This window comes from Tyto alba, unplaced genomic scaffold, assembly GCF_018691265.1.
Source record: "Tyto alba isolate M040663 unplaced genomic scaffold, T.alba_DEE_v4.0 Super-Scaffold_9, whole genome shotgun sequence".
NCBI classification, from domain to species: Eukaryota; Metazoa; Chordata; class Aves; order Strigiformes; family Tytonidae; genus Tyto; species Tyto alba.
In genome coordinates, this window is record NW_024881330.1 from 15,852,805 (window position 1) to 15,877,494 (window position 24,690).

Below are 24,690 nucleotides of genomic sequence, written 5' to 3' on the forward strand. Positions count from 1 at the left end.
TACAAGCAGCTGAGATGCTCCCAAATACGTCTGTGGTCTTTGCTGGGCCTAGTCCAGTGAGCAGTGCTATAAACATGTATTCTGCTTCTGACTACATTCACATCAACATTAACACTGTTCCCAGCTCAGTAGCGTTATTTGTTGTGTAATGTTGTAACAGATGCCAGAATGTGTCCCTTATGCAATGTAAGAAAAACCCTAAAAATTTACACAGAAGTCAGATTTAACGAGATAAAAGTTTCACTATATTGCATTTATTTATTTAGGTTTCAGTTATCCATTACATTTTCTTAAATAGTAACTGGCATTGGTACATATTTTTTGTCACTTTCATTAATATCTTGCAATACAAATCAGCTAACTTGTTATTTTTTTGTATAAAGTAATCTTCCAACTCAGCAAAAATCCCTCTCCTTTAAAGCCCTGATACTCTACCATATTAGTCTTCATTGCTATTAAATAAGGAGAGTAAGCAAACTACTCACTTTCTTCCCCAAATATTTTTTTTCTGCACTGATGTATTTGTAAATTCCTTTATAGTTTCCCATTTCCTTTGTTAGCACAAAGTAATTAAAATAATCCATCCTCTGTAAAGCTCCGTTGACTCACAGTATCGTTGGGTGTCATTGCATCTTATTTCTGATGCTTTTTCTTAACTTCAGATCTTCAAATCTACATCTGGAGCTTGTTGCTACCCATAGCAATTGTCAGTCATCCTTCAGCTGTAGTCTTTTTGGCTTGCGCAGCCATCTTGCACATCGATGAAATCCTGGTTCCTGTGAGACCAGAATCCTTGTCCTACTGCACCTAAATCTATTCCTTACAGTGATTAACTGAAGTTGCACGTGTGCACAAGTTCCAGTTTATCCATCAGTAAGAACTACTATAACCACAGCAGGTTTTTTTCCTACAGGACAATAAAAACGGTCATGGTTTATTAGAGCACTCTGGATGTGGCCTTGCTGCCTCTATAAAAAACAAGTGGAAAAGTAAACTCCTTGCACCTTTCCTGAACATAGCATAAATCTGCTCCACGCTCTTGTCTTTTTATGTAAAAAACAACTTGGACCTTTGTATACTGCCTTGCAGGCATCTTCTCTGTTGTGACACTGAACCAAACATTCAGTATCTGTTATATTGTCTACAAAGGTGTTGGATTAATGGTTTCATTTTGAGTGCGTGTTAACTTGGGATGCTCCCACAAACATGCTACAGAGTGTTCAGCAGCCTAACTCTACTGCCCCAAGTCCTCTCCAGACAAAAGAGAGCCATAAGAACCCCAACCCACTCAAATATTTTTGTATTTCAAAAATTGAACCATCTTTGGTTCTGGTATCTGCTCCTGGGACTGCCTGTATGTTTATCCAGCTTCTGCCTAATCAGAAATACAGAATAGTCAATCATATATAAACAAAACATTGAAACATCTGTGTTGTATTGCTTTGCTGGTATTTGTAAATACTTCATTTGGTGCCATTTCATTAACCAGCAGTTAAAAGTTGTTAGCATTAACTAAAATATTAAATTTCAGCACATGTTGATGCCCAGTAATTCCTTTAAAAGTATTTCACAGCTGAGGAACTGCCATTTTTCTTAAAACTGTCATCTTCTTGGCGAAATCCTATGCTTATTCATGTATCTGGGAGCATATGAATTACGTTCACTACACTTACTTTCATCTCTGTAAGTCAAAGTGTACGGTTTTGGTCCAACACCTTGCAGAGTTCCTGTTTTGACAGTATTTACTGCGATAATATACAATTCTGTCAATTTATGCACTTTGCAATTTAGCTACGGCACTATCTATTCTGGTAGTGGTTTAAAGTGTTTTCTCCTCTCTCCCAGATGAAAAATTGTAGTATAAACCTTGGCTACTGCTAGCAGTTGCACAGAGCAAGCTGAATATTGCATCAGTGAGAAATCCATTTGCAGTATTTGCACTCTTATTCACATTTTAGGTTACTTCTGCACTGTTTATATGCAATAAAAGAGTCAACAAACTTTAAAGACTTTTAGTAAGAATACATAAATAGTATACAGGCAGTAAAGCAAAGCTTAGACTAATCTCCATTTTCCATAATTATTCCAAAAATAGAACAAACTACTAAGTACTGAGAATTTTACACTCACAATTAAGATGGTGGTGCCATTTCAAAATCCATTTCCAATAGTCCTTCTAGGCTGGATGTATGCTTAGACATACACTAAACTTCTGTAGCTGCCACTACACCTTGCAAATACAAAAAACGTGCCTGCATTTTAAACAAACAACAAAATAAAATCTCTGCTCGCAGTCTTCATCTCCTTTTCAAAAGCTTTATATATAAAATAGTTATGTCTCTTGCAGTTGCAAAAATCAACCACGACTTCTGACCAGCACATCTACCACACTGATCAATCTAAATGGGAGATGAACATTTCTGCTGCTAGCTTTGTCACTGAGTAAGATATCCACTCTTCCAACTATAACATGGGAGAAAAGACAGTGACCTTATATGTATGGTGTTTTGACATCTACTCAAATCTAGGTATTGTCACAGTTACACATAATTTTTCAACACTGGGTAAACAAAATTAACATTTTCGAACTCTGTTTACTTGCAATTATAAGACTGGGTATCCATTCATATGTTAAGATTTAAAACCTTCAAAAGGAGAAATAAAAGACAACTATATTGTACCTAATTTAATGGAAAAGTCATACATTGTTAACCAGACATGATCAGATCTATTATGTGCCAGGGGTTTTTACCTCAAGGAGTAGACAAATGGGTTGAAATTATTAAAAAACAAAATAAAGAAGACTGATAGAACAACAAATCAGTATAGCATTTTTAAATCTCAAATCAATAAACATTCAAGTGTCAAAACCCCGTATTGTAAAAAGGATATATTTTAAAGGATACTATTTAACTGGACTCTTCAGAAGGTTCTGCACAAATCTTTCACATAAAACTATTACAGAATCTGACAGGGCACAGAATGAGAGTTAAAAGTAATACACAAGAAGCAAATCATGAGGATGGTCAGTTTTGAATTTCGCAAATATTAATAGTAGAGTGCCTTATGGATTTGTACTGAAACAGCATTATTTTACATATTCATTCACCTGGAAAAAGAGACACATAGTCCACTGGCAGTATCTGTGGATAACAAAAATTACTATTTTCAGGCCTAATGAAAATTGTGAGGATTACCAGAGGCAGAACAAAGAAAGATGAAGGTTGATGATTAACTCAAAATAAAGAACTGCTCATATACTCCAAAGTTTTCTAAGACTGGCAGTCATAAGGAAAAGATTAATGAGGTCTTTATTCAGTGCATTCTGGTAAACAAACCCAAAGTATTCCAAACGTACATAATGCTATATGAATACACCATACAATAACTGGAGCAGTACTCAAGAAATTATAACACATCATTACAGAAGAAGTCAATGCTGAGGATATATGCATGTAGTCTTCATTTTAGAAGACTTTACTATATCCATAAGGATATAGGGGTAATTTTATGTAGCTTTTAAGTTTTGTTCCAATTTATCTAATATAACATGTATCCAGTGGTAGAATATGGAATAAGATGAACTTATATGGCATAGGAACCTGTACTAAATGTTCCCACAATGTGGAAACATATTGCATTGTAGTATCTGATCACTTATTTCAGTCCTGTAGCTTACTAGAGTGACTTTTCTGTGCAATACAGAAATGGCCTACAGACCTTTCCTATCTGTAGAGGTGGTTTGCACTGCAGAATGGCATGTAAACATATGTTTTCAAAACAGTGTTAATAGTATTTAAAAACAAAACAGAAACACCTAATTTATAAAAAACCCCATTTGCATAGCGATCCAAACTGTTACTGCAAGTTATTGAGGCTGTATTACATTCACGCTAAGTGAATCACTTGGTTAAACCTGTAGGAGGAATCTTTTATAAAAACAAAACTAACACCATTTAAGTTATTACAAACCCCCAACATTTTAATCTTGAAGACTTTTCAAACATTACTGCAATATGGTTGTAGGAAAACATGTTACTTCTTAGAAAGAAATTCAATATCTCCAAACAAATTTGTATCTTTTCCAATTACAAAGTCTGATTTTCCTTGTTCAGTTCCGCATTGCCAACATGGCATTTATGTCCCAAATAAGATTCCGTAACTGATCCATGATCTGCTTCAGCTGCTGATTCTTCTGTTTCAGTTTCTGTGGGAAGAGTTTATTAGAATTTTTTTTGTGATCAAGTCAAATAGCACACTCAGAAATTCAACAGAAGTTACAGTGATATGAAATACTATATGGATCTTCTTCACAGTTGTCTGTGAGCAATATTATTGGGATAATACATCCTCTTTAAAGCACACTCTAAAAATATATGAAAGCTTCAATAGTTGATGACCACTGCTAGAAGGGGAATGCTGTTTCTTCACACAGCAGTCTTTTTACCAAAACAGTTGGTTCCTTCAAAACTGGAGGCTTGTGGGGATTGGCCCTTTCTTTCCAAAGTCCAAAAGATAGCACTTTAAGTAGGAAGAAAGAATTCAGGGAACAGGTAAATTTGTGTGAACATATGTTGTATAACTTGGATGCAAAGAAAAATGAGGGATTAAGAGTAGAAGTTTGAACAAAGCACAAGGTACGGGTGAAGCCAATTGGGCTTTACCAGCCCTTCTGCCTGTGTAGGTCAACCCTGATATGCTAAGGGCTCCTGTCTTGAAATAGACATTCAGCATGCTGAATCCTTTAAAACTATGTATTTGTTTTTGCAAGCTTCAGAGGCATGTGAAGGAAGAGCAGAACAGTAAACTCACTTTTATTTGGGTGCATAACCAGAACTTTAAAATTATGTCTTTATAGAAGAAAGATCGGTCCATTAAGACATCGCACAATCTCTTAAACCTTTCGTTTCACAACAATACACATTTTATTGTCTGATTTATTAATTTTCCTGCTCAAATCAAAGCTATCAAGAACTAAGTTACTGTATAGTGTTAACAACAACCTATGTGCTTCATTTAATTCCAATTTCATAAAATGTCAGCCATCTTACATTACAGATCAAACTGTTATTCATTAGGCAAGTCCAGAGTTCCAAGTAAAGAGAAAGCACAGGAGAGACTCGCTACCCAAAAGAGGACAAAGTATTCAAAATGTTTCAGGTTTCACATAACTTTGTTATTTGTACTACACAAATGGCAATACATTAAAAGGGTGTCTCAGATCAGTAATATGACCAAAGTAACTGAACAGTGATAAAAGGAAGCAACAAAAGCAGCAATATCCTGAAAAACAGTCTCCTGAATTTTGATGTAGACAACACACCAGTATTTTTAAGTTGCCCATCTGGTCAGCTGGGAAAGAAATCAGAGAAAAAGAGGAAGTCTGTTCACTTCAGACCTGTAAAAACGGTCTGAGGTAACACAGTAATTGGGCTTAGATTACATGAAGACCATAGTAATTTGAGTAAGGGTGATGATATTCCTGACCACAAACTCTGGTGGACACGTTCCCTGGAAGCAGAGACAACACTCAAGTCCAGACTCCTAAGAAGGATGTAAAAACAGATGTAGGACAGTTCATGCACACTAACTCGGAATTTCTAATCAAGCAACAGACTAAAAAGTACTTTAAGGATAATTATGTGCATTTATCTAATGCTTCCTTCTTTTCCATTTGCTAATTCAAGACTTTACAACATACAGCAGGGATCCAACTCCTAAAGACAAGAGAAGACTGAGATGCATGTAGTTACTATAGCATCCAAATGACAGAATTGCAAGTGTCTACCTACAAAAGCTCATAATGCAAGATCTTGATGCTTGAGAAAGAACAAGAGGGATGAGATAAATAAACACGTTCATAACTGTGCCATTTTTAAACATACTTCTGTTTTCCATCCTCAACATTCAATCTTAGAGAAATCAATTAATGTTACATCAAAACTACTAGTTTAATATAAGCTGTCACTCACTGATACTGAGGGCATGCCATTTCATGATTTTTCAAAACAATCAGTGATGGTTATTCAAGTCACAGATAGAAAGAATAGCCTTTAACCTCTGATATACGGATTGTGTTTTCTCTCCATCCATGTCTAATTGTATTGTTAAATACTGCTACCAGGCATGCTCACATGAACTTTACATAAGTTACACCCGAAAGACTCATTCTGTAAGACTGTTTTCGTTTCTTAGGCAAGTGTTATGAAACTGTAAATTGCTTGATCTTTACTTGATGCTAGACAGGGGAACCTTCAAATTGGATTTAATTTGTTTTCAAAGCATCTGTAAAGACAAGAAGTACACAACCGTTACTTTATTTATCCGAAGATAATTTTAGATCCTTGTCTTCAGTGAAGAGCTGTTTTCTTAGCTCTTCTATTCTACTTTTTCTAGAGACAGAAAAAACATCTAAGATGAAACACCATCTCTGCACTGCTAGGCTGAAGAAAGGATAAGGAAAGGGTAAAAATCCACTTCAGAGAGCATGGTCTCCTAATTGAGATGCACACAGTGATCTTTGTTACCGATCTCTGACAGGCAGTGGTCCACACCACAGAGTACTACATAATTCATATGTTTTGCACCACTGGCAGTGCTGGCCTCTGCTTAAGACTTTGCTGAGCCAGTAAGAACATCTCAACTCAGGTCTAACCAGGTGAAATGGCCTTCTTGGGAAATGGGCAAGTTCTATAAGCAGCTTCTGCAGCAACGACAAATTTTTGTTTGAACAGATTGCTTGCAAGTTGTCTCCCACCCTTTCCTCCTTCTACTGAGAAGACTTAGCTGAACTCTAGACTGCTGCTCAGGGTTAACAGTTGTATGAAACAAGAAAAGGTACTTCATCCTACATATATGCTACAGCTTGTGCCTTTATGTTTTAAGATAGAACAGGAAAATTATCTTATACAAGGCAGTTTATAATGAGTTTAAGAGATCTAAATTTGCCTTACATCTGACAGGCATGTTTCTGTTAGTCCCTCTCTGTTAGAAAAGCGATGTGACTGAAAATCAATCCTAAGGGGTGGTCTTTGGTGATATTTTCAATGTGAATAACTATCCATTTTGACTGACACTACAAGTACTATGGCCAGCATGACGGAGTTGGCAAGGACTGCATCTTCCAGTAACCAACAAGATCTTAGTGGGCTAAGGTCAGGTAGGACATTTATTAAAACATGTACAGAAGCACAAAACCCACATAAATTAAATAAAGTGGCAGAACCACAACATACATCCAGAAAACAGCTGTCTTTCAAGAAACATGCCATAAAGAACTTGACATGTTTCATAGATCTGGGTTCAGTAGAACACAGTAATTTCAACTTTGACTGAAATAAATTTTTGACTTAAACTCATTTTTGGTTCACTTTCATTTCATTTGAAATTGGTGCTGTCTAGATCAATCTACAACTTTCTACCAGAGATGTATCAGAACTTTCCTTTGCACACTGTTCCAACCTCTCTCCTCATCTTAAGCTCATCTATCTTTCACATTTTAAAATCTAAACATCACTATGAGACATTATTCTGCACTCAATCCATTCATAAGTCCCTTCTTCAGGCACAGATAATAGTGTAAACACTGTGGAAACATAAGATAATATTCCAACTGATATCTGTAAAAGCATCAAAAGTGCATGCCTATGTTGTACAGACACTTCTGCTTAAGAAGAAAAAAGAAGAGGTGTTTCCATCATTAAAATCTTTTATATGACCATTCTCCTGAATGCTGTGCCAGCTATATTTTTTACCTGCTCTGTTCAAGACCTGCAACAGTACAAGCCAGAAGTACATCTAAGTGTAATAAAGCATTAAATATTAATAACAGCAGTACCTTTACTTTCATAAATCTTAAACATAATTGTTTTAATTCTGCTACTTTGTTGATTATGACTCCAATGCAGAGAGAACTTGCATCACCATCTTCTTCATGACCACGTTACTTCTGATGATTAAACTCCTGTATGAAGTGATTGTTGAAAGTCTTATGAAGGTGGCAATGGCCTCTGCTTTTCCATGTAAGTCAAACACAAGAAATTTCTACAGAAAAACAATGTTTGTGATAGGTGAGAAAAAGTAAAGCCTGATCTGGCAATTTATACCGTTCTTTTTTTTTTCCTTTAAGTGAGTCCTTCACAACAAAATCTGAAGTAAGAAGGTAGAAAAAACTTTTTTTTTTTTCCTTCAGTTTTAAAGTCACAAGACTTACAATGTTATATTCACATAGAAGGAAAAAAAAATGATAGAAAAAATGCCTCAACAGTTTGCTCAAACTCTCTTAAAACTGTCAGGTGATGTTCTAACTTACAGCTACTCAACTGATACCAAGACACACCTTCCACCATAATAAATTCACATATCCATCTATTTATAGTATTTTTTTCAAATGGATAAAAAGTATTCATCAATAATACACTAACTGCTGTACAATTAAACATGAGCACACTTATCATTCAATAACTACAGCTTTTCCTAATGTCATTCACAGTCATAATTCTCTTACCCTTACTGGAAATAAGAGACTGGGGTTTCTGTCTCCCTCCTCTCCTGATAGCTGAAAGGCAAACTACTCCTGCATGTGTAACACTGTTCCTGAAATAAGCAGAGGCACCAGCGACAGCCTGTGCTCCACTTCATGCTCAATACTTTTCACGTATCGAACCAGACAGCAATTGCATGTACCCACTGCTCTATTGTTCAAAGAGGAGTAAGTGTGTTCATTAAAATAGATGGATGTTTGCTTCAAACCAATTTATCATTCAACAATGAAGTCTGAGGTCTTATTTACTGAGTACCCTTTAAGCTATGTAGCTTGTAATGGAATTATCCATTCCCCAAGATACTCCTCCACCACACTTCTCAGTGTTACATTCCCATTCTTAACATGAAAATCACACAGATGTATGATCCTCAGTTACAGATGGCAAACTAAGTCACAGGAAAACTATGGATAAAACTGCAGTGCCTACTAACTTTGTCTAGAGACATCTAAGATTCAAGTTCATCACTAAACTTCATATTTTAACAGCTTCCCACATATTCAAAAGACAACTATCACCGTAAGGGGAAGCATGAACAACTACTACAGACATTCTGTGTCAGAGACAAGGATAAAAATCCAATTCTCAAGAACAGTGTTACTTACTACTCACATTACATCTTTCCTTCTCACTCCCAAATTCCCTGCTTATTCAATACCCTCATGCAAGTTACACAATACATAAACCAGGATTCTTATAATCTTATTTATCACAATACTGATTCAATCTAAACAGTGCCTAGTCTGCAACAAAAGCAGAACAGCTCAAGGACTCTTCCAGAAAAACAAGGGACAGGGAGAGAGGAACCAAATGTGATAATGTAATAAAGGTTGTATAATATGCATTTATACAAACACAAAAGGGGACAATTTAAATGGTACAGACAGCTTTAAGCTCTGTGTTTCCTAACTTTTTTCAACTTTGTAGCAATTATATTGTTTTGATATAGGAAGCTACATGAAAAACTTTGCATGCAACATTTTATATGAAACTGAAAAGGAAGTATTTCATTATATGGAATAAAATGCATCTGACTGCTGAGAGACCTGGCTGATGACATTACAAGACCACTCTACATAATTTTCTATTGGAGATGGGGAGAAACTCCTGATGAAAACGGAAACATCTCAACTCATCTTGAAGAAAGGCAAGGAGGGGGATCCAGAAAACTACAGGCTGAGCAGACTAACCCCTGACCCCAGAAAGAATATGCAGCAAACCCTTCTGGACGTCACGTTCAGGCACGTGAATGATAAGATGACTGAGAACAGTCATCCTGCATTTACTGAATGCATGTTGTGCCTGACCAACATGACAGACTTCTATTGAGAAATGACTGGTGGTGTGGCCAAGGGGAGAGCAGGGGATTTTCTTTACTCTCCTATTAGTCAGGCTTCTGACACAATCTCCCACAGTACCCTTGTAGCCAAACTGGAGAGATGTGGTTTGGGTAAGTGGATTATAAGGTTGATGGAAAACTGACTAGGCTGTTGGATTCCAATTATTGTGATCATTAGTACTAAGACCGACTGGCAGCTGGTCACTCTTGATGTTTCTCAAGATTGATACTAAGGTCAATATTCTTAATATCCTCATTAATGACTTATCCTCACTTAATGACCTAATCATTGTATCAAAGTGTCAAATTTGTAGACAACAGCAAATTGGGGGAAGTGGTCAATATGCTCAGTGGTAGGATGTCCAGTTCAGAGGGACCTCAACATGTGGGAAAGGCAGGCCAATACCTACTCAGCAACTTCAATTAAAGCAACAACCTACATTTGAAAACAAAATAAACTCGTACAAGAGCACAGGCAGAGGGCTGACTGAATAGAAAGCAGATTTGCAAAAACTGACCTGAGGTCCTCTTTGAAACTTTCTGACAAGTTGAATGTATGTCAGCCATGGATCCTTCTGCACCAATGAAGACAAATTGCACACTGCGCCATATTAGCAAGAATGTACTTACCAGGTCAAGTGAAATCGTTACTCTCCTCAATTTGGCTCTGGAGAACAACTGTCCAATTTGGTGCTCAATACAAAACACTATGATACCAGAGAATGTCTAGAGAAAGGCCATCAACATGATTAAAGCTATGTCTGTTCAGTTTCAAGCAGAGCACGCTAAGGCAGGATTGCGACGCTGTCTTCAGCTACCTAATGAAGATCATAGAAAAAACAAAGCTGGACTCTTCTTGAATGTACACAGCGAAAGGATGAGGGGCAGTAGACACAAATTACAAAGAAAATTCCAATGTAGCATTAGGAAAACTTTCACAGTGAAAGTTGATACTGAAAAACGGCCCAGAAAGGGCAGAATTTCAATCCTTACAGATATTCAAAATGCTACTGGATATGAGCCTGAGCAACTAGATCTAACTCTGCTGTTTAGCCCTGCTTTGAGCTGGGGGTTGAATCGAATAATTTCCAGATCTCCCACTGAGCCTAAATTCCTTTATGATTCTACCATTGCAGACAGTCAGTTTGGGTATCCAAAACAGTATGGAACTGCCCCCAGCGCAGATTAATCCGCAAAGAAGGTGTCCAAATAAACAATTCTAGAAAATCTAGAAACTAGATCTAGACAATGTGCGCTTGCATCCCAGAAAGCCAACTGTACCCTGGGCTGCATCAAAAGAAGCCTGACCAACAGGTCGAGGGAGGAGATTCTCCCCCTCTACTCTGCTCTCATGAGACCCCACCTGCAGTGCTGTGTCCAGCTCTGGGGTCCTCAACATCAGAAGGACACAGACCTGCTCAAGTGGGTCCAGAGGAAGCCACGAAGACGATCAGGGGGCTGGAGCACCTCCCCTGTGAGGACAGGCTGAGAGAGTTGGGGACTCTATCAGGGAGTGTAATGACAGGATGAGGGGCAATGGTTTTAAACTGAAAGATGGTAGATTTAGATTAGATATAAGGAAGAAATTCTCTGCTGTGAGAGTGGTGAGGCACTGGCACAAGTTGCCCATAGAAGCTGTGGCTGCCCCCTCCCTGGAAGGGTTCAAGGCCAGGTTGGACGGGGCTTTGAGCAACCTGGTCTGGTGGAAGGTGTCCCTGCCCCTGGCAGGGGGGCTGGAATGAGGTGGTCTATAAGGTCCCTTCCAACCCAAAGCATTCTATGATGATTTAAGTGTAAATGCAGGTTTTCAGACCAGATTTAAGTGAACGTCTGCGTAGATTCTTAATTACAAATTTGATACCAATGGTTCTGTAACACCATCAACCTTTTTAAGGTTTAGAACTCATCATAAACATTTCTGAGAAACTTTTCACAAGATCACACCAAGGAGGCTTAAAAGCACATTAGCATACAAGTACAACAACAAGGGCAAAAACATGTCACAAAACTATCAAAAACACAGCAAATACGGACAGTTAAGCTTATTAATACCTAAAGATTGCAAATAAATGTGCATAAATTCACAGTACAACGTTACATACTATATAATACATACAAACCTGCTACATCAGCACCGAACAGAAAGCATACAACAGGACAGCTGATAACTGCTTTTCTCTAAATTAATGTAGTCCCCATTTTCTCCTGTACAATATGCATGCTTTATTCTACATAAATGGGTTATAAAAAAATTCAGTACATCTCTAATTGTTGAAGACATATTAAAATATTGGAAATATATTAATAGCTGAAAATCCACCAATTATTCTCTCCATAAAGAAATATCTTACTCATTTATTTCCTTTGTTTGGTTATTTTTGTAGATTATGCTGCCTTTTTACCAAGCATTTATGGATATTACAGCTGCAGAAATATTTAATTAATCTTACTTTTGTACTTTACAGATTGAAGAAACCATGTTCAGAATTGTGGTCTGGTAAAACTACATATTTTTAATCTCAATATTATATTAGCATTTACTACAGCATATTTATTTTTAGATTTGAATCCATCTTTAGTAATTGTACTCAATTGCATACTGCCACTCAAGCTGAAGCTTTAACAGCATCTTTATCATACACAGTACATTTTTTTCTGAATATGTCAAGATTCAATAAATGTTACATTTAACAAAAAGAAGTCTTCCTCACATTGTCAAAATATAGGAAGTACCCCTGAAAATCTTTACCAACTCACGTCGCTGCGATAATATTTACACATCTGATGTTCAATACCCCTTTTTTTAATCCCTAAGGTAAGTTTTGAAGAGAACAAAGTTCAACAGGCACCTCACCTCAGTCTGTACTGCCAATACCTAGTAGCTTAAGCATAAACATAATACACCATATTCAGAAGAATACGTATCGGTTTCAAAAGAGGCACAAGTTAAAATTGTCAGGAAACCTAAACTCCACAGCCAGAGGAACAGCTAAAAAAAATTGCTTAAAGGATAATTCTAAAATAGTTACATGTAAGAAGTGTTTATTGCCAAGTTTGATGGTAGTCATCATACATGCTGCATTTAGTACAGCAATCTAGAAGTTTAAGCTTTGGAATGACAAAGTGACAGTTTTAAGCAAATCAATTTCAACTTTGTTACCTTATTTACTTCCATGATTTCCCTTCTCTCTTCACTAGCAAAACGAAGCTGACTTGCAGCACTACGATCATCGTGCTTGGAGCCATCTTCTTCAACATATGGAATAAGTTGCTGTGAAGACAAGAAACATTAGATACAAAAAAAAAAAAAAAAAAAAAAGGAAAAAACAAAAAGAAAAAACAATGAACCAAAACCAGGATACAGGAGATGCATAAGGTACTACCATTTTCTCCTAAAGTTCAAACTTCCCAAGAGGAAGTGGAGGAAGGTTTACCTCATCACCTAAAAACCCAAAGGCCTTGAAATGACCTTGGTCAGTTCCCCAGGAAAACAAATTGCTTCAAAAAGACACAATCCCACATATTACCATGCCTAGACCTAAGCAATTTCGTAACTGCACACAGAACCCCATCTTTACATTTGAAGATGTTTATCACAGGTAATCCTTGTATTGTTCAACTCTGTAGATTGTGATTTTTAAATTTACAATTCTACACTATAAAATACCACAGGCATTAAGTTATCATTATTATAAAGTAGTTCAGTGATATACTAAACAATTATGACTGGCTTTACATAGCTACTTGGCTAATACCCTATTTATGACTTGTAATTTTAGTGGGCCTCTGTTTGGCTGTTCTTAAGACCAGGCTCACAGTTACCTAATAGGAGTTTTTCTGTAATATTTTTTCCGCTACGATCTCCTCAAGCACAGAGTGTACTACCTTTTTTGTAAGCTTCTACAAAGCCAAAAATCTTTGATAAAAAATTTCTAAATGAGTATTAATGTATGTTCCCTCAAAAAAAAAAAAGTTAAGAAGAATCAGTAAATATACTAGATACAAAACAAATACATGCTTTTGTGTCAGAACACTCCCAAGCTACTAACATCTTATTCAAAAATAATTACAAGCTGTAACATTTTATACATAATACACATCCACAAATTCTACAGTATATTGCTTTTTCTGTCCTGAACTGAGAAAAGCTAATGTTGATAGAAAAATCACATCCTTGTTCACATATACATTACAAATGAAAGACTAGTAACTGATGCAAATGAGCAGTAAGACATTAGTTTAAAAGTCTGCAGGCAACTTGCTCATCACGTATATTAACTTGTTACTTAGGTTGGGGTGTAATATTATGAAGCATTTGGCATCATCCTTCAGCATTCTAATTGAAAACTTACTTTTATTTAACCCACTGAAAATTTCATTTCCTTCTATACCAAAAGTTTTGTAGGCCATTCTTATTAAGATTATCAAAATGTACAGAAATTACTACACTAAATTCTGCCATTGAAAATGTAGTAAAGATTAACAACTTATTACATTTGCACATCATAAAGCAGAAGTAGTGTGGCTGCTGAATACTCTTGGAAAAAAACCCTCTCTCTGATGGAAAAATAATGTACCACTCAAAGTAGAACATCTCCTTTTAAAACCTCCTGTCTTTCAGAAAAGGTAGTAGAAAAAAAGAAATGTACAGAACTATACCTAACACACAAATGAAGCATGGAAATGAATCAATTAGAGAATTTTGTAGTCAGATCTGCTTCACAATTATCTCATACCTTGCTATGTTGGTTAACAGAAAGTAGATAAGAATACCTAATACATTGGTAGTAGACATTAATGCAAACATATTAAAACATTTACATCAATAATAATAAACTAGGGAATATCAGTAGGTACCAACTTCTCTTGACTGTTTAAAAAAAAAAAAGAGATTTGTTGATATTCTTGAAATATATGGTTAGAATGTCAGACATTAAATCATATGATTGAGACTACTACTGAAAAGCTGAAACAAGAATTTAAGAAAACTGATCCAAGAGGAATGGTGTGCCACTTTCATTCACCCTAACTAATAAAACATGAGGAGGCAGGCATTCTAATAACTTTGGAGCAGCAAAGACTACGTAAAGAAAAGAAAAAAGAATTCCAACTATTGATACAAAACTGCTGTATGTAAGGCATTGGTGACATGCTGGCTTAAAAAAAAAGCTTAAAGGGACTACTCATTTTCTCTATGGAGATTCTTCTTCATCCTAGTAATAGAAAAAAACTGTGAAAAGAAAAAAAAAAAAAAGAGAACCTACCTCATCCCAACTGTATGTGAAAACAAGACACAGCAGCTTTTAAAGGGGACACAACTATTCAGCTGTCTCACACAAGTCAACGACATGAGAAAAAAGTTTTATCCTCAGAATCCAGAGCTCAGTAATTAAAGAACTTCACAGTTCTGGTTAATATAGAGCCGTAGTAACTCAAATGGTAACACAAAACAGGCTTTAAGAGTATTACTAGGAATTAGAAACTACTTATGGGTAAAAGTTATTAGAAAAAGCTTTGGCCAATCCTCCTTCCTGGAAGTTTTACGCTGTCAACTTTTCCATCACCATCGCACATTCAGATTTGGTTCATACTGGCTCAGCAGGTTAAGAGTAGTCAAGTGAGGGAACTATGGAGGCACAGATTGATGGCCAGAGCAAGGGAATAATCCTTATTACTCAGAGCTATGCTGGCAGGTGAGAGCTTAAAGCACACTGTTTCCCAATAAAACAACCACTTTAAAAAACAACCATCCCTGACTCTTTTTTTTTAACCTAGGGGAAAGAAACTGGTGAATGTACCAAGAAGCCTGAGGAAAAAGGCTGAAATTTTAAATTAAGTTTGATTTCAAAATTGGATTCCTCCCAAACTAGTAAGAATTGATGACGTTAATGTGAAAGTTTCAAAATCTTTCAACCAGCTCCAAATAATAAACAGAATTCAGCCCACTGATCAGTTCCAGTCCCACTTAAAACTTGTTTGTTATGAGTCTCTTGCACCTCACAAGAATAGATGGTATGCTAAGCAGAGAGTGGTTACTCTGATCTGTAATTTATATATGAATAAAGATACTTACTTCTATGGGAACAGGATCGAGCCCAGCACAGTTTTCATTGCATTTGTCATAGACTAATCTCAGTTTTCTGAAGAGTATTGATAGCTGACGGAGATGTTCCTGCAGCTTTCCCAGTCTGTCTTGATATGTTCCAGTATGATAAGTAACACCATTTGGTAACTTAGAGAACCAAAACCCCAAAACGTTAAAAATACCATGTTAAAGTTTGTCACACAAATTAAACAAACTAAATCAGAGGACGTTTTGTACATTTTAAAATAAGACAACCCCGGTATCTCCACAGAAATGACTGAAATTTCTGTATTTTTTTTATCTGCTCATTCTGTATTATTTTATCTGCTCATCTGATGTACCAAATCACTGCTGTCAAGCAGCTTTATGTATTCTATGCTTTGGATGTTTGTCAATCCTTGTGTAGTTCTATTCAGTGAATGTTTTCAAAATGCTTAAGCATGACACTGTTATCTGAGCATTACATTTCGAGACTTTGTGTCTCAACCCCAGGTCACAATTCAGAGATGCAATCAAAGTGAATTCAGTTAGCAAACTCTAAGTACATACACCTATTCCTAAAATACCTACAGAAGGAAACTGACACATGAAAACACAGAGGGAATGGGAATGATTATTTATGTTCTGCTCTCAGAGAAACACAACAAAAGTTTGTACACTTTCTCAGTAAGCAGCCACGAATAAGGATTATGTCTACTTTCATAACAAAAGCAATTATCAAAAAGTTCTGGGTGGAAAATATTACAGAAAAAGATCAATGAAAATTCCTCTAAAATTACTCCCCAGATGTTAACACAGAAACATAACCGGCATATAAACTGACTTCACTTCATAAAGGAAAATACATTATTTGGAGTGGGGAAGGTAACAATTCAGCGCTTCTGAATGTTCTCCATCTTCACTTAAAGTACAAGAATAAGCAAGTATCTTAAGAGTAGTACTCACTTCTCCAATCAATCTGACTTTTCAAAGCAGTTTGACTGAGTTATGTATTTAAATGTCCTAAGCTACCTCCTGTTCCTACTGTCACTGGCAGTTGGTGGCAAAAACATTGGAAGTTGAGGACCATTAAAAGAAAAAGTTGTTTCTCACCTGCATGTTCCTCAGTAACTGGAAGATTTCCATGGTTCGAAATACAATGTCCTGCACGGTCTCTTGGCCAATTCGACAGAGAGAAGCTGTATTTACCTCCCTAGCTGCCTGAGCCTGCGTCCCTGAGAAAGCACCAGGAGGCATGCCTGCCCCAGCGAGAGGGGGAGTTGACATCTGTTGACGTTAACCAGCCCCACTGAGACAAGCTGCACAAATAAGTTAAGACAGCATGATTAAGTACTTGTTTGAGTCTATCATAATAAACTTCTGTATGATGGCTACCCCATTTCTTTTCCCAAGACATGGTCCTATCCAGGATAAAACTGATCAACTGGTAAAAGATGGCTCAGTGCAGTCCCCTTGGATGGAGATACTGCTTCTTTAACCACTACAGCTTTGCTGGGCAGTGGAACCAGGGGTGCTCCTCTCACGCCTCCCCTCTGAGCGGTCACCAGGAGAGCCCCTGTCCCCCATCTATCGCAGGAGGGACACGGAAGGGCATTTTGCCCAGCTCCAACACGTAAAATCACAGCACTGCTCCTGGGCTCCGGGGCCGGCCCCTGCCCAACTCCTCCCTCCGCGGCAGGGAGCGGCCTGAGGCACCGCATCCCGCCCCGCAGCGCCGGGAACACGCCGCTCCAGGCCCCTCCCGGAAGAGCAGGCCCACCGGTGCCTCCCCGGCCAGCACGGCCACTCCAGGAGCCCGGCGGCGTTACCAGGCCGGGCCGCGACATGAGCTCCGCTCCCCGCCCCGCCAGGCCGCGGCGGGGCAGCCCCCGGCAGGCGGGGGGGCGAGGAAGGGCCGCCCCGGGCCCCGCGGCCGCTCCCTGGGGGGGCGTCCCGTCGGCAGCGGAAGCGCCGCGGCACCGCGCTGCCCGCATGGGAGGCGGCGGGACCCCCCCGGGACCCCCCCAGTACTCACGGGGGAGCGGGGCGCCGCGTTGCCCTGGAAACGCGCCGGCGGAAGCCCTCGGCCGTGCGCGGGTGTGTGTGTGGCGAGGCGGAAGTGACGTCAGGGCGTCCGGCGGGGGGCGGGGCGGGCAGCGGCCGCGGCGGGCGGCGGGGGTGGGCCCGGGGCGTGTTCCAGGGGCGCTGCGCCGAGCGCGGGCCTGCGGGCGGGGCGGCGTCCGGCGGTGCCGGCCTCGAGCCCTGCCGTGCGGTTTCTTGAGGCTGAAAAGTCAGGTCGGAGGCTTCGCAGTGCCACGCAAGTCACACCACCTCTGTAATGAAAGCGGCGGTTGGGACCTTGGTTGAGGTCCAAATTTTTGGCAGATCGTGCTGATAGATTGCCGAATATCCATTTTGCAATGTAGGTGTGTATATGGCGGTACACACATGCACACCTGTATTAATTTTATAGCTTTATAGGTGTACTACTTGCGTAGATACATTTTTGCTGCTATAGGAAGGCCTTACTCTTTGGCCTTCCTGTATCATCGTATTTGTGTGAGCATAAAGCACTTGTACGCTGCCCACCCTGAGGGCATGTGCTACCCTGATACAGTTGAATTTGTGCAGTTTTGGAGCACAGACTAGGCCTCCTGTATGAGGAGGAAGAAACACCCTCAGGAAGAAACCAGGCAGGATCTGTGTGGGCTGATGGATACAGATTGTCTGTACAGTAGGTTGTGCTTACTGTCTGTATAACAAAAAATTTCTTTATATGCAGAAATCAATAAGTACCAAAGTTTCTCTTTTTCCAGTTGATGTCATATCTAGGACTCTGTATTTGAGTGATTTTGACAGTAAGTACCTGAAAATGCAGAAGAGGACGTTTATATACCTGCAGCTTTTTATGAAGTCTTAGGAAGTACAGTCTAAAAGTAATTGTGCTATATTAAAACTGATGTTATGGATGATCTTTTGTATGAAATGCATTGTATTTGTAATACTGTAAAAATACATCAGAAGTTTGACGCATGATACACAGCCTTTGTTAAAGATGAAAGCACTCAAGGAACATTCAGGGGCAGAACTGTCCAAACTTGCTGTCAGAGGCATTTTGCTGCAGAGAACATTTTTTACCTCAGAAACGGGTTCATGAGGGAAAACACCTCCTTCCCTAAATTGAACCTTTTTGTTGCCTGACTAAATTCTCTCTAGCACGCTACTTTAGCCAAGGCACAGTGTAAATAATTACAAAGTATTTTAACAAAGTTGTATCATAAAAGATACAAAAGTAGTTTCTTAGAAGAAAGTTGTTGATAAAAATAAGAGGGGGATATTTTCATATAGCACAAGAACATCCTATAGCGTCTGGCTAGACAACACTTGGGAAGAGCAGCCCCCAGAGAATTTCTAAGGGCTTCTTTCTAAGGCTTACAACTCAGTTCACTGTACATTAAGGAAATGATGGAAGAACTGTTCAAGAGTTAAGCACAAAGGATAATGTTTTACTCTTCTGACTGTGTGCCCAAGAGCTCTGTTCACACTGCTTAACTTGCTGCCCCAAATCCAATAGTGTGAGAGTAATGAGCGAGTCGGACCACCTACTGTTCAGGGCTGCCAGATGCAGACTCCATATACAGTCATACCCTGAAGTAGATGACTGCCATGTACAGTAGGCAGTTGAAATACAGAGCCAAGTCTGCATGCGAAGAGTACTGAAGAAGGTTGCTAGGAGGCCAAAGTCATTGCCAATCTATGGAACCATCTAAATCTGATTTTTTTTTCTTCCTAGACAAAGGAATCTCCTCCTTTTGGATAAATAATGTTTTCTGGGTTGGATGAGAAGTTGAATATATATTTTGCTTTTTAAAAGCAATTCATTAAGCAGCCATTGTCTGACTTCTGTTTGGGCCAAGTGCTTTCATCTGGAAGGTGTCCAGGTTAGAGTTCATCTTTCACATCCATTTTAATTTCTGTGGCATCAGTTCAACCAGTGTCATAGGATGCTGCAGCCTTTGGTTTTGGGTTGTAGAGAAGCCACCAAAAAACTACCAAAGAGCATATGTCTACACATAATACTCTAGTCCAATCAACTTTAACCCAAATTTGAAATTAGGACTATTTAGAGAGTAACTACTTCAGTGATTATCATTTTCACGATAATAATGGATTATGATTTTTTAATATTTTAAGAGGTTCTCACCATTATACCCTGAGCAACTCCGAAGATGGTATGGCTATGCTCTATCAGAAAAGCAAAAATCCTCAATACTGAGGCAAGAGGATAATTGTTGCTTTTGTTTAAACAATTTTCTGTAAATTGATCAATATGCTAGCAAGGCAATATGAATCATTCAATTTAAAAATAAACAGAACTGATGGAATTCTTGGATCATCCTCTGTTTTCCTTGAATAAAGAAGAGCATACTCCCTCCCAGCTCTCCTCATGCTATTCGTCAGCAGCACTGCTTTGATACTGCTCCGAGGGTGACAGATGGGCTGAGGGGAAATGTGTTAACTAGGAAAGGACTTTCATTCTCAGTCCTGTCCCATTCAGTGTTTATGTGTGGATTCAAGGAGAGATAATGGAACTTTGTGGAACCTTTGCCAACAATAAACAGACAAGGCACAGTTTTACTGTTACCAAGCTGTGATAGATAACAGCACTGCACATAACTTTTTTTAGTATGTGTCCAACACAGACAGTTAAGCTGGGTGGAGTTTAATTCAGCAGAGTTTATAGGCCAGAGGAAACACTTAAAAGACTGCGCTTAGGTGAGATGGATTGTGGGTTGGGGTTTTCTGTGTGGTGTGGGTTTTTTTGGGACAGTGTCTTCCCCATCCAGAAAGGTATTTTCATGAACTGCAAAGGCAGCCATTTAGAGGGAAGCGGGATGGTAATGCTAGATAAAGTGGGATAAATAGGAGCCCAGAGCATCAGAGCAGAGGGCAAGTGCTCCATACCTTTGCTCAGTAGAGGATGGATACAGCTATTTTCTGGACCAAGCACAATCTGAGGTTGAGCAGTTATAACCTCTCTGCCATTACATGGTTCTATTGCACAGTCCTTTGGTGCTGCAGGTGGTAGAAGGACAGCAAAAGAGCAGAATGGAAGGAGTTCAGCCTCTCTGCTTGCTTCTTTTCTCCTTCATCCTCTATATATCCATAAGCAAACTTGTTTATACTTGCTATGTGTTACCGGCACCTTCTGCTGGAGCACAGAGAAGCAGGATTAGTGTCATGCCTACTGGTAGTAACTGACTTCAGTAGTTTACCACAGCCCAGCCTCTGGATGAATGTTCACCGAGCGGTCAGAGTAAAACTAATTTCAGAATGACCTTATGTGGTGAGGTGGCTGCCAGGTGCCCACCAAGCCGCTCCCTCAATCCCCCTCCTCAGCAGGACAGGGGGAGAAAATAAGATGGAAAGCTTGTGGGTTGAGATAAAGGCAGCCTAATGAAAGAAAGCAAAGGCTGCATTTGGAAGTACAGTCCTGGCATAGACTGATCCAAGCAGCACTGGAACAGGTATTTTCTTACAGTATAAATACTGTCAGGACGTGTGTTGCCTCCATAACTCAGAGTTACATCTATTTCCCACAGTATGAAAAGATGGTAAACTTTACAGACATTAACAGATGATAGGGGGTTAGGTAAAGTGTGATAGTTCAATGTACGTTTGTGGGGCTTAAAGCATGATGAAGCATTTTGGTTCTCATTTTGCAGTGGGTCCTACACATCCATTCCTTGATGTTGACAGGCATGTTATATCATCAATTCTCTACTTCCCGACCTTCAGCTCAGAAATGTTGCCCTTGGCCCATTTTATGTTCCTTTAAACGCCAAAGATCTAGTTTTGCATTCACTACTTTCTGGCATGAAGATTGTTGAAGCATCCTTCCCCACATTTTACGTGATGTCTGTTATGCCCAGCAGTTGGTACTCTCACTGTAACTGTGGCAGAAGAAAAAGAAATAGCAGGAAGTCTCCAGACTTCTTCAAGGGTGTCCCAATGCATAAGTCTTATCCTTATAATCTTTCTGATTTTGCAGTCGTTCAGTTGCTTGTCTCCAAAGAGACATCTGGGAGTCCCAACAGCATCTCAACATTGTAACTTTACACCCAAGCCCACAAGCAGATGTATGCTACCTCCTTTTGGTCTCTTGCTACCCAGCACCTCTCCTGCAGCCTCCTGCTGTACTGATGCTCCAAATGCTGACACTGAAAATTAATCAAACACAACAGTACCAAGTTTTTTTTCTTGCCCCAGAATAGATGTGGGCAGCCTGTGACTTCTTTTACTGGACATTCAGATATTTCCCCTGGTCCTATTTTTCCCGAGGAAATGGTATCTTTTAGGACCAGCTTTTTGGAAGAGGAGGAATTCCAAATTGCAGTTTGTATAAATTGTATGTCTTCATCAGCCAGATGTGCATTAATGATGCCTGTGGATAAATTTTCAGCATGCTTGTCTGATAGCTTCTCCTGGGGCTTGCACAAAAATGGCTTGGAAATGGAACATTTGCAAAGAAGCAGATGCTGGCAAAAGAAAGAATTACAATGAGATGTAAAATATGTGCACTGTAATTTATACAGGCAACTAGCTTCTGGAAAACTTGACCTCTGGCCAGTAGAGAACAGAAATGTATCCAAAGAGACCACCGAAGCAGCGGTTGGTATCCAGTGGGACAGAGATGGAGGGACTGATTATATTTTTGCAGCTGTTACACCAATGCTGGAAGTATATTGGTGACAAATGACTTTATGGTGGACAGCACAGTAGTTAATACCAGAGAAAAGCTAGTCTGCCCTGTGGTTTGACTGCTTATGCGCTATTAGCATTATAAGCAGGAGTGCAAGGGTGGGTTTTCCCTTCAGGGGTCATTGCTGGCATGCAGTTTCCCACTGTCATTCCACAGTTGGAGGCCCAGTTCTCATTAAGGTGTTGACAGATGATATTCCTGTGACTCACTCCGTAGTAGGAGAGAGAGAGATATCCTGTGCTCTTTTCTTTCCCAAAACATGTCCTAGTTGCATGAGGGGATCCATGCTGTGCTCTGTAGTACGTGACTTTTTGTCCTAGACCTGGAAGGGCGCAGCAGCCTGGGGTTTCTCTCTTCATCTGCCCCTATTAATGTTTTATTTCTCTCTGACTATAAATCCCTAGTAGCAGGTGAAAACTTTGTCTTTGACTTTACAGGAACAAGCCCACCCCACTGTCACTTGAGGGGCACTGGCCACCCGTCAGCTGCCTGCAAAGAATATCTGTATTCTTGAAGTATTGTAAGCCTCATTGTTGTTTCTTAGATCGGTGGCAAGAGATGTTTTCTTTCACCTTAACTTCATTCTTAGAAGCAAAATTAATTGTGATTTATTCAGTGTCAGTCAATTTAGATTCTCTAGTCTCCTTTCTTATTTACAGGCTCCACAACCCTTCCTGCATGTGAATCAGATATTGCATGCAAACATGGATGGCATGTAAAACAGGTATTAACAAGGTGGTAAGATCAACCCTTTTGGTGCTACAAATCTGGTCCCGGGAGTTTTTTGCATTCTGGTCAGTAGCTCACCTATGCATGTAGCCATTCATTGACTCATTTTGTCTCCTTCACTCCCTCATTTGGACATTCATTCACATAATCTATTCATCCCAAGGTGCTTTTTGTTCATCTTGTGTTCATATTGGTAACTTTAGAATTATTTAAACAAAAATGGACATACATTATTTAATAGTGACAGATAATGTTATGATAGCAGCAGAAGACTCCAGGCGAGAGTGTAACCTCATTCTGCTGTGTGAATACAGAGGAAAACAGTCCTTGCCCCGGATGGTTTACAATTCAGAGATTGTATTTCACAGCAAAGAAGAAGGTAGATTAAAAAGGGACCTAACAGTTTCTGGATAAGGGAGTTGGAGTGTCCTAATTTACCATGAAAGTCATCAGCAGTATAGATGGTAATGCAGGAAAAGTTATAAGGGCATGAAAGATATATCGTGTAGATCCTGTCCCCAAAAACCATCATCTCTTGACGCAAGTCAAATGCCACTTGTGTCTTCCCAATGATGTAAGACTATGTGAACTAGGGAATGGAATAATAGATTGGAAAAAAAACATAGATGGAGGCAGATGTTTGAACACAAATCATCCCTCTAGGCTGATGCATTATTGCGGGGTTCCTGGACTGACTCTGCCATTATTTATGCAAAACTTCTGGCCACATTCCCTCTGTGCAGTATTACAAGCAATATATTACAGAATGGAGGATGTCTTCTATTTCCCCAGAGTTTTCTACCCTGTTTCTATATAACCTTCTAGATGTATATCACAATTACTAGAAGCAGTATATTTCTCATTATAACCTGGAATCTATATACATCTAGCCATTTTTACTGACCACATTCTCAGCTAGTGCAGGTTTTGATGATAGAAAAACTCATCATCTTGCCTGATCTGTACTAATTGCGCATTAGATTTGAGGCTTTTTTTCCTAAACATTGTATATCTTAATTTTGCTATGGAATATTGGAAAATGTTTTGTAACTTGGAGGGTATGCTTGCACACTGTTCTCTGGGTGCAAGGCCAGTTGGTGTTGAACAGCCCATATGAATAATACTTGACTCTTAAACTTTGAAAAAGGGTTGCAACACACATGCTGCCTACTGGAAATGATTGCTGTCTCATGTTAACTCCCAGACCATTGGTGGTAGAGTGCTAGTTGACCAGCGTAGTCTACTCTTCTTT

At 39.1% G+C, this 24,690-nt stretch overlaps 1 protein-coding gene across 1 annotated transcript; it reads right to left on the reverse strand.

The window, feature by feature from the left end:
- Nucleotides 1-238: 238 nt before the first annotated feature.
- On the reverse strand, nucleotides 239-18,071 carry MED30 (mediator complex subunit 30). Its single transcript, XM_032993553.2, has 5 exons — nucleotides 17,982-18,071; nucleotides 17,060-17,265; nucleotides 15,956-16,114; nucleotides 13,043-13,153; nucleotides 239-4,207 (listed from the first exon to the last, which is right to left on the reverse strand). The coding sequence occupies exons 2-5, from the start codon at nucleotides 17,231-17,233 to the stop codon at nucleotides 4,112-4,114; spliced, it is 540 nt and encodes a 179-aa protein (XP_032849444.1). The 5' UTR covers nucleotides 17,234-17,265; nucleotides 17,982-18,071; the 3' UTR covers nucleotides 239-4,111.
- Nucleotides 18,072-24,690: the final 6,619 nt, after the last annotated feature.

Coding starts and splice junctions, on each gene's coding strand:
- MED30 (XM_032993553.2), bottom strand. CDS start 17,233: ATGTCAACTCCCCCTCTCGCTGGGGCAGGCATGCCTCCTGGTGCTTTC. Junction 16,115..17,059: donor AGTTACTGAGGAACATGCAG/GTGAGAAACAAC, acceptor TGGTTCTCTAAG/TTACCAAATGGTGTTACTTA. Junction 4,208..13,042: donor AAATCATGGAAGTAAATAAG/GTAACAAAGTTG, acceptor CTCTTCCCACAG/AAACTGAAACAGAAGAATCA.